Source organism: Sinocyclocheilus rhinocerous, unplaced genomic scaffold (assembly GCF_001515625.1).
Source record: "Sinocyclocheilus rhinocerous isolate Xijiao unplaced genomic scaffold, SAMN03320098_v1.1 scaffold5757, whole genome shotgun sequence".
Classification (NCBI taxonomy): domain Eukaryota; kingdom Metazoa; phylum Chordata; class Actinopteri; order Cypriniformes; family Cyprinidae; genus Sinocyclocheilus; species Sinocyclocheilus rhinocerous.
The window spans coordinates 8,150-18,197 of record NW_015626363.1 but is presented as its reverse complement, the minus strand read 5'-3'; the positions used below and the strand labels follow the sequence as shown (position 1 = coordinate 18,197).

Below are 10,048 nucleotides of genomic sequence, written 5' to 3'. Positions count from 1 at the left end.
TACTGCGTTACTTCCGGGAACGAGGATAATTTCAAAACAAAAGCCCTACTTCACACTTCATAATAAGAGCCTTTCATGGCCACTGTTTGTGAATAATATAATGGTAATATTGTTTAATATGCGTCATATACACCATGATATTTTTATTATTCTAATTGATATAATTATTATATTCATTATATTTTCATAATAAGAATGATATTATATTTATTGCCAAGTACATTATTACACACTCAAATAATTAGTCTTGAAGTGATAGATAGATAGATAGATAGATAGATAGACTTAACGAATAACGTAATAATAATATAGAAAAATAAGACTAATAAAATTATATATACACACAAACTAGATAAAACAAAATATGTCTGTACAAAATAGTCTATACACAGATACAATTATGCAAGGGAATGTGGATTAAATATATATAATATAACAAGATTTAATTAGAAAAGACATAAGTCAACATAATTTTAAAGTCTGTTTGGTTTTTATAATTAATCAACAACACAGTACACAGTAGTACATGAAAATATTGAAAATAAAGATATTACTCAAATTATTTTTTTATTATTCAAATAAACAAACAATTCTTCATTATAAAAAAAACGAATAAGCAACATATGTTCCAAACATTCTAAATATGTTTCGTTTGACTTGCAGTGGAAAAACCACAACATGCTCACTTATGAGTGTGAGTGAAAATTCTCATCAAATCATCGCTCCATCTAATCTATGATGGTGCAAGCTGTAAAAGTGCTGCTATATTTGCACACACTGTCAGACCACTGAACATTTTCTCAGTAACTCTAAACTACTGGCTCAAACTCCACCCTGTGAACTCCCAACAGTGACAGCAGCTCACATTAACCTCCAACGTGAGCTAGTCATCTGGACTGGTTTATGCATTACAAATCCTCATCAAATCCCCCAGAGTGATTCAGATAAAAGACTTTAAATAAACATTCTACTGCTTACGTAAGCAAACACAGATTAAATATTCGACTAGTTCTGTTGATTAATGCGGTTTCCTTATAGAATAAAACAAAAGCTGTGTATGATGACCATTTTCCACAATACTTCAATCATTTAAATCAATTTCCCAGTTCGTTGTCTGAATCAAATGACGTACAACAGAGTGCAAACAGACTATTTTTAAGCACAAAGGTGCATCAGAAGGTGCATCTGTTTCTTGCATTGTACGTGATGGGGGAGGTGTGGTTTGCAGGAGAGGATGGACAGATAGGAGGAGGAGCTGCAAACGTCTGCCTGTTAATGTTCTTCTGGCTGTGAGGAAGTCACCTCCTCTCGTCTCCTCATCAGCCAAGCTTCTAGAGGAATCGGTTTCCAAACCACACACTAGAGTGCTTTCCAAAGGTAAGCCAGCTCTGTTTTTAGAATACATACTCTGTTTGTCCTTCTCAAGTTTTGCATTTGTCTTCCTGTATGTTTTTCTGTTGCATCTGATAAAGCTTAACCACTTCAGTCTAGTCTTACTTAACTTCCCTCATCTGAGCTAAACCACTGTAAAGAGTAAGCTGCTGGGAAACGTCAGACTTGCAGTCTGGTCACGCACGCTCATGATTTAACAGGCCACTTTTATTGCTCTTGTTCTCCAAAAAGGGGTGCGTGAAAAAGGATTTCCAGGAAGGAAACCATATCTGCTTTGGCAGAGGGGCTCGTGAAGGATAGTCAGAATGTGTGGAATGTTGAACGTACCGTTTGCAAAGAAACTTTGTTTAAATGCACCTCAGACATTTAGAGAAGCTTTCACGAGAGTTCCAAGGTCAATTCTTTTTGTTTGAAGCAAATAGGCTTCATGTTTCTGATTCAATTTCATTGTAGGGGAAAACGGAGAGGCCTCTTAGGAGCAAGAATTGTTGTTTTTGTCATTTGATACTTGATAATCAGACAATACGAACATAGCTTTTGTTGAAACAGCTCTTTTGTTTTCTGTTGAAGTGAAACGTGTTTAAATGGAGTATCATTTGCATGTGTATAGTTTTTGATGCCAGTCTTTCAGCCTGCAGGCGAGGTGAATACGGCTTGAAAATAGTGAATGACATTGCCGCAACATGCTTCTATTCTTGCTGTTTTGTGGCAATTGCAAACTGGAACGTGCATCACAAAGCAGAGGTTGAGTTTATGATGCATGCTGTTTACAGCATGAATCATGATGCACTGAAGAGTTAGTCAGGAACATTTAGGACAGAAAGCATGCTTACTTTGAGGTGAGCATGCTAAATGAAACATGCATGAAGCAGAAATGTACAATGGCCATTCAATTTGTGCCAAGTTTGGTCCTGCCCCAATGCAATTGGTCAGGCCGTTGAAAAAAAAGAGATGCATTTGGAACAGAAATAGTGGGACAGACACAGAACTCGAAACTGAAGTTTTTATCAAATCATGCATGTTTATAATGACCTCTCATTGATTATTTAAATGCACATGCCTCCATTCATGCTTTCAGCATTAGCTGTTTTGTACAGTGGCAAATGCACCAAAATAAAGGTGCAACATGCATCACAAAGCAGAGGTTGAGTTTATGAAGCATGCATGAGTCATCATGTACCAAAGGCCTTTTCAGGGTCATTCAGGACAGAAAATGCGCTCACTTAGAGGTGGGTATGCTGAACGAAACATGCAAAAAGCAGAAATGTCCAATATTCATTTATTTTGTGCCAAGTTTGGTCCTGCCCTAATGCAATTGGTCAGGCCGCTGAAAAACAAGATTGCATTTGCACTTTGGTGCTGCTAATTATGTCTATAATGACCTCTCGCTGTTCATTATCTGAATGCATATGCCTCTTGCTTTCAGAATTAGATGTTGTATGGAAAATGCACCAAAATTAAGGTGCAACATGCATCACAAAGGAGAAGTTGAGTTTATGATGCATGCAGTTTACAACGTAAGCCATCTTGTACCAAGGGCTTTTCACAATCATTCAGGATAGAAAATGCGCTCACTTTGAGGTGAGGGGCACGCTAAACAAAACATGCAAGAAGCAGAAGATCCAATTCCAACCAGATTGCATTTGCACTTTGGTGCTGCTACCATGCATGTCTATAATGACCTCACGCTCGCTGTTCACTATCTAAATGCATATGCCTCCATTCTTGCTTTCAGCATTAGCTATTTCGTGGAAAATGCAAACTATCAAATGCACCAAAATAAAGGTGCAACATGCATCACAAAGGAGAAGTTGAGTTTATGATGCATGCTGTTTACAACATCAGTCATGTTGTAAGGCTTTTTCAGGGTCATTCAGGACAGAAAATGCGCTCACTTTGATGTGAGCATGCTAAACGAAACATGCAAGAAGCAGAAATATCCAATACTCATATATTTTGTGCCAAGTTTGGTCCTGCCCCAATGCAACTGGCCAGGCCGCTAAAAACAGATTGCATTTGCACTTTGGTGCTGCTAATCATTCACGTCTATATGACCTCTCGCTGTTCGTTATCTGAATGCATATACCTCCATTCTTGCTTCCAGCATTTGCTGTTTTATGGAAAATGCAAACTGTTAAATGCACCAAAATAAAGGTGCGACATGCTTCACAAGAAAAAAAGTTGAGTTTATGATGCATGCTGTTTACAACATTAGTCATCTTGTACCAAAGGCTTTTTTACAGAAAATGTGCTCACTTTGAGGTGAGCATGATAAATGAAACATACAAGAACACTTAAAATAAAGGTTTCAAAGGCATTTTGCAGTAATGCCATTGAATAGGACTGTCCAAACCTGTTCCTGAAGAGCCACTGTTCTGCAGAATTTAGCTCTAACCCGAATAAACACACCTGAACCAGATAATAAAGGTCTTCAGACTCACTAGAAACTTCCAGGCAAGTGTGCTGGAGCTGGACTTTGCCTTCTGGAAGCAGGATTGGACACCCCTGCCATTGAAGAAAATTTTTGGGGTATCCCAAAGAAACCTTTGGTAACAATTCCATTTATTTCTTAGTTTGAAGAACATTTCAATCATCTAAAGAACCTTTTTCCACTATAAAGAACTTTTTGTCCAATGGAAAGGTTACATGGTAGTAAAAAGGTTCTTCTAGGAACCAGCAATGGCAGTAAAGAAGCTTTATTTGTAAGAGTTTAAAGAATGTATTTATTTTTCTACTATATGAACCCTTTTGTCCAAAGGAAAGATTCCATGGAATTTTAAAGTTTCTTCATGGAACCATTGATTCCAATAAAGAACCTTTAGCAGCAGAATTGTTCAATTTGTACTCATTTATTTTGTGCTATGTTTTTGAGCAAAAATATCGAACAAAAAGTTGTCGAGTCAAGTTGTTATTGCTATCATTCCCCTGCTGGAACATCAATCAAAAACTGGATTTTGAAATGCAATCTTTATTTCTTAGCATGGTAATTACTCAAATGTATTCGTCTTTCTTATCATGTTTGGCTTTTATACATTTCTTCATTGCTTTCCACAGATGGGAGAACAAAATCCCAGTGACAGGCTGAGAGGAGACCATCCGAAAGAGACGAAGGAAAATGGCACAGGAAGCTTCTCCCAGTTCTCCTCAAGCGTACGCGCCATGGTGCGCATTCGCCAGAAGTACCAAGCCATCAAAAAACGGCGTCTTGAGATAGCAGCGGCATCATCCCAGAGCTTCATGTCTCCACGGTCCACCAGCCCAAAAGTTTTCACTTTTGAAAATCTTCAAGACACCATAAACTCTAACCCCGCCTCCCCGCGCAAGCGGAAGAAAAAGAGGAAGGCGCGGGTTTTGTATCCGAGCAGCAGTTTGAGAGCCGTACCCACAAAAGAGAGAAGCCGTGCAAAGAACTGCCTCTACTTGTTGTGCATCATCGTATTTCTACAAGTTTACAATGCCATTGAGAACTTGGATGACCATGTGCTTAAATATGATCTAGACGGACTGGAGAAAACCCTTAAAAGGGAAGTGTTTGGCCAACAGGAAGTGGCAGAGAGTCTTCTGGGTCATTTACATGATTATTTGTCAACTTATGTACACAATAAACCTTTAGTGTTGTCGCTCCATGGACCCACTGGAGTTGGGAAGAGCCACGTTGGCCGATTACTGGCTCAGCATTTCCGCTCGGTTGTTGGCGAGGACTTGGTGATGCAGTACTTCGTTCTGCACCATTGCCCAACAGACGACGATATCCCACAATGCACCAAATCTCTGGACTCTCACGTCTCGGAAATGGTCACTCAGGCTGCGGAAGAGGAGAAGATACCGGTCTTTATCTTCGATGAGGTGGAGCACATGCCCAGGGAGTTGCTGGACACATTGCAAGACCTGATTCATCCCAAAAACAACAACGAATACTTAAACGCCATCTACATTTTCATCAGCAACCTGGGACATGAAGACATCACCAAATTCGTTCTGCACAACTCCAGCGTCGCCGTCTCAGGCCGTCTGAGCTTGAGTCAGGAGCTGAACCCTTGGTTGCGTAGCTACCTTGAAAGATACCACATACTTTTTTTGGAGGCAGAGCTCCTGCCCTTTATGCTTCTGGAGAAGAGCCACGTAATGGATTGTTTTATTGACGAGATGTCCAGGGAAGGATTCTACCCAGATCGATCCCATGTAGAAAGGCTTGCGGAAGAACTATCATACTATATAGTTGGCGAATGGGAATTTTCTCACACTGGATGCAGGCAGGTTGTGGCAAAAGTGAACCTTCTCTGAAACAAAATCTGCCGTGCAGATAGTCAACGTGAGGAAATTGTTATTGGTTCACATTTTTTCCCCATTTCATTGTACATTCTATGTAAAAAAAAAACAAAAAACTTTTGTTGTACAGTTATACATTATATTTGTAAAGAACATGCTATACTGTACTGTTTCAAAGTTTGGGGTGCGTAAGATTTTTTTTTTAATGTTTTTGAAAGAAGTCTCTTCTGCTCACCGAGATTGCATTTATTTGATTAAGAAATACAGTAAAAACACTAATATTGTGAAATATTATTACAATTTAAAGTAACTGTTTTCTACTTGAATATAGTTTAAAATGTAATTTATTCCTGTGAATCAAAGCTGAATTTTCAGTATCATTACTCCAGTCTTCAGTGTCACATGATCCTTAAAAACTGCATCTGAATAATGCATTTTTGAAACTTTATGAATGTATTTACTGTCACTTTTGATCGATTTAATGCATCCTTGCTGAATAAAAGTATTAATTTATTTAATAAATAAATCTTTCAAACCCCAGGCTTTTGAATGGTACTGTATTTTTCCTCATACTTGTACTGTGAAGCAGGTCCATGAAACAAGCACAACTCTAAATAACACAAAACAGCATTCAATTTTTCTTCGTTTATTAAAATTCCTAAATTTCCACTGGAAAAATTAGGCACAAAGACCAACTTCCTCAAGATTGTAAAATTAGTTATTATATATAATAACAATATATATAATAGTAATATGGAAAAACAGTTGGTATGTACAATGCATTACACATATCTGTGCCCATAAAGAGTTCAATGCACAAAAAGCTCATTTGTACACCGAAACACTTTTGAAATGGTTTGCTAGCGGCATATTTTGCCACAAGACAGAGTTGCTCTCTAACCATCAATGAGTGTGTAATAGATAGTGTTGCAAGCTCTAAAAATACGCATGCTGTCTGTTCAGTTTCCTGTGAGGCCTAAAGCCCTAGAAGTGCAGCATCCTGAGAAATAACCTTAACTACAACCATGCAAGTTTAAGACCTTCGCTCACCGACGCGATAAATCAAACACAAGTCCTTAACATGCACTGACATCACCAGAGAAACACTCCAATCTTGCAAATCTACCGCTACTTGTGTAATTTGGTTTGCTCTTCGTAAATATGCGGCTGTCGTTAAATAAATCAGGTGATCATCAAATATTTCCCTTAGAAGGCCAGGTCTTACGGCCGGTTGAGATTGAATCACTCAGCTCCCACAGACTTGCAAAAACCATCAACATGCCGCTAAGTGTTTTTAGTCATCGAGTGCTAGTGTGTGATTGTAGGAGGGACAACATGAGGACCGGCTCTCTCTTCTTCTGTGTCTTTTGCACTACGGCAGCTACGCTTCCAGTTCAAAACCCAGTCCTACTTTGTGTCCGCCTGTGCTGAAGTTTTTTCCATCGATCAAGGCCGAGAGAGTGAGTTTCACACCTTTACAATGGGACAAAGAGAATGTAAGACATTAAAAGATGCACGAAGAGGTTAATAAGTATCTTAAAGAATTAAAATATTGGTCACAAGATGACTGGAATGAAATTCTAGTGTACTACATATTGTGGAGTATATACTGCTTACTATTTATTAATAATTACTAGTTTTAAAATAGCACTTTGTATGTTTTTTAGCAAATTGTATGCCGTATGCAAAGATCAACGCCATTAAACAGTAGTATGCGACACTGCTGTCACATAATCTCACTGCTGCATGCAAAATTCAGTGAAATAAAAATGTTTAAAAAGTACATTTGTAATCAATTTTAATTATATATTTTTTTTTTTAAATTAAAAAAAAAATTCGCCCAAAAATGAATTTTCCTGAACATTTACTCATCCTTAGGCCATCCAAAATGTAGATGAGTTTGTTTCTTCATGTGAACAGATGTGAGAAATTTAGCATTTCATCATTTGCGCACTAATGGATCCTCTGCAGTGAATGGGTGCCGTCAGAATGAGAGTCCAAACAGCTGATAAAAACATCACAATAATCCACACCACTCCAGTCCATCAGTTAATGTCTTATAAAGTGGCAAGATGCCTGTTTGTACGAAACAAATCCATCAATAAGGCATTTTTACTTTCAAACCATCATTTCTGGCTAGATTATTTGCCATAATCCATAATAACGCTTCCTCCAGTGAAAATGTCTATTCCCTGTTGTCCTCTCACATTAAAATCCACCCACATATTTGTTTAGAAAACGATTTTGGTAAACGGTGCTTGATCTGTGCATATTTCTCTCCTGATTCAGATGAGATGACTTTTTCACTGAAAAAAAACATTATTATGGATTTTGGACTCGTATTTTAGCAACCAGTTGACGTTAAACCGTCTTAATAATAGATTTATGTCTTACAGACACAGCTTTTGGCTTCACAAGACATTAACTGATGGACTGGAGTGCTGTGTGATGTGTTTATCAGCTGTTTGGACTCTCATTCTGACGGCACCCATTCACTGCAGAGCATCCATTAGTGAGCAAGTGATGCAATGCTACATTTCTCCAAATCTGATGAAACAAACTCATCTACATTTTAGATTTCCCGAGGGTGAGAAAAGTTTCAGAAAATGTTCATTTTCAGGTGAACCATTCCTTTAATAATGCCTCAACTTCCAGTAGTATGCTTGAATAATAAATCAAAAAGGAATATGCTAAAAATCACTCTTGGTTCATTCTTCACACTTCAAATGAAATGCACTGCACTCTGGGGTAAAGTACTCCCTGCGGTGCTTTGATTGTATATTGAACATTTTAGCAAATGTCATTCGGTGCTTAAAGAAAATTCACAAACTGTGCAGTTTGCATACTGCAGAAATGTAGAAGTGTTATGCTGTTCATATCCAGAGATCATAAACAATAATCATAACACGATTACCGGGTCGAAGACTCTGAGTGTAACCAACTCCAATCAGACTGGCATTGTTCACTTTGGCCTGTTATGAGGAAATAATGAAACATGCTCAGGTTGGTCATTCCAAGCTTTGAATATTTAATATAACTTCCCTGTAAGGGCAGATTTAGACCTGAAAATAATCCAAAAAAACAACATGGACGCAGATGCTTCAAGTTACACAAATGATGGTCACAACTCGAATCATAATGCAACACACATCTGCATTTGCATTCTCAGCATTGCTGTTATGTACAACGGAACCCCAAGCTTGCAATGCATTAGCCAAGAATTTGCATGTGTGATTGCGTACTTGCATAGAGTACTTTTTTGGCTTAACTCAATTCATATTAAGTGAATTATCCTTTTCTCAGATTGTGAACTTACAGACACCGAGGCATCTTTATCCAGCTGGTACTTTGCAGCAACTCCGAAGCGCGTGTTGTTGCTGCCTGAAGTCCAGGCCAAAGTGACGGCCGTCTCCAGCTGATCACTGACCTTCTGATAGACAGATCCTCCGAACTCAGCTCCGTCATTACTGGTGACACATGACACACTTAGAACATATTAAACCAATAGCATGCCTTCAAAATGTTTTTTACTAAACTATGTAACATTATGTGACAGTGTTCACTAGCTGTTTCACTGACGTCTTTCCGCGGTTGAAACACTGAGTGATTTCATGAGACGTGATTCGTTTCGGTAAGCTGGTTTCTTTTAACGTAGTTTCTGATGTTAAATTTATGCTTATTTTGTACTGTAACTGAGCTGAAAACTCAGATTTAGTTTCATATCAAAAGTGACAAAGCTGGAGGAGAAGACAGCATAGACTAAAAGATAGATTCTTGCGATTTAAGAATGAATATCAGTTTCGATAAAATAAGAATTGATTAAAATCGAGAAATCAATATTTTAAACCCAGCCGTAATGCCAGCAGGATCGTAGCTAGCTAAATCAAAATATTTCATATTTAAAAATATGAAAAAGTTCATTGCGAGCTTATATTCTGACAAATAAATCCGAAAATGTAAAATCGCAAGATATAAACTTGCAATTCTGACTTTTTTCTCGCAGTTCTGATTTTTTGTTTTCGCCACAGAATGAAAAATAAAAGTAATTGCGACTTATCTCACAATTCTGACTTTTTTTCTCACAATTGCGAGCCTATAACTCACAATTATGACTTTTCTTCTTAGAATTTGCGAGTTCATATCTCACAATTATGACTTTATATCTCCCAAAAAAAGGAAAAAAGACAGAATTGTGAGATATAACCTCAGAATTGCGTGAAAAAAAGTAATTTCCTTCTTTATTTATAATTTTTTCCTGTGGAAGAAACAAGCTTTCATAGCAATTTCTGCAATATCAACTTAAAATCCACTGATCAGCATTTTCCTGTGTTGTTTTTCAATGCTTCTTACACGTTGGTGTGAACCTGGAAATCTCCGGCCTTTTATC

The 10,048-nt window shown here is 37.7% G+C and overlaps 2 protein-coding genes across 2 annotated transcripts in view; one reads left to right on the top strand and one right to left on the bottom strand.

Moving 5' to 3' along the window:
* Positions 1-1,105: 1,105 nt before the first annotated feature.
* On the top strand, positions 1,106-5,911 carry LOC107712167 (torsin-4A). Its single transcript, XM_016517324.1, has 2 exons — positions 1,106-1,377; positions 4,447-5,911. Exon 2 carries the CDS (start codon positions 4,447-4,449, stop codon positions 5,674-5,676), a length of 1,230 nt encoding a protein of 409 aa, XP_016372810.1. The 5' UTR covers positions 1,106-1,377; the 3' UTR covers positions 5,677-5,911.
* Positions 5,912-6,180: 269 nt separating this feature from the next.
* Positions 6,181-10,048, bottom strand: part of LOC107712141 (voltage-dependent anion-selective channel protein 2-like) — a gene marked incomplete at its 5' end in the record, with an annotated part of 8,525 nt that continues 4,657 nt past the window's right edge. The window contains 3 exons of the mRNA XM_016517289.1: positions 6,181-7,134; positions 8,576-8,633; positions 8,978-9,128. Coding sequence (XP_016372775.1) covers positions 7,043-7,134; positions 8,576-8,633; positions 8,978-9,128 — 301 coding nt within the window. The remainder of the gene's footprint in view (positions 7,135-8,575; positions 8,634-8,977; positions 9,129-10,048) is intronic.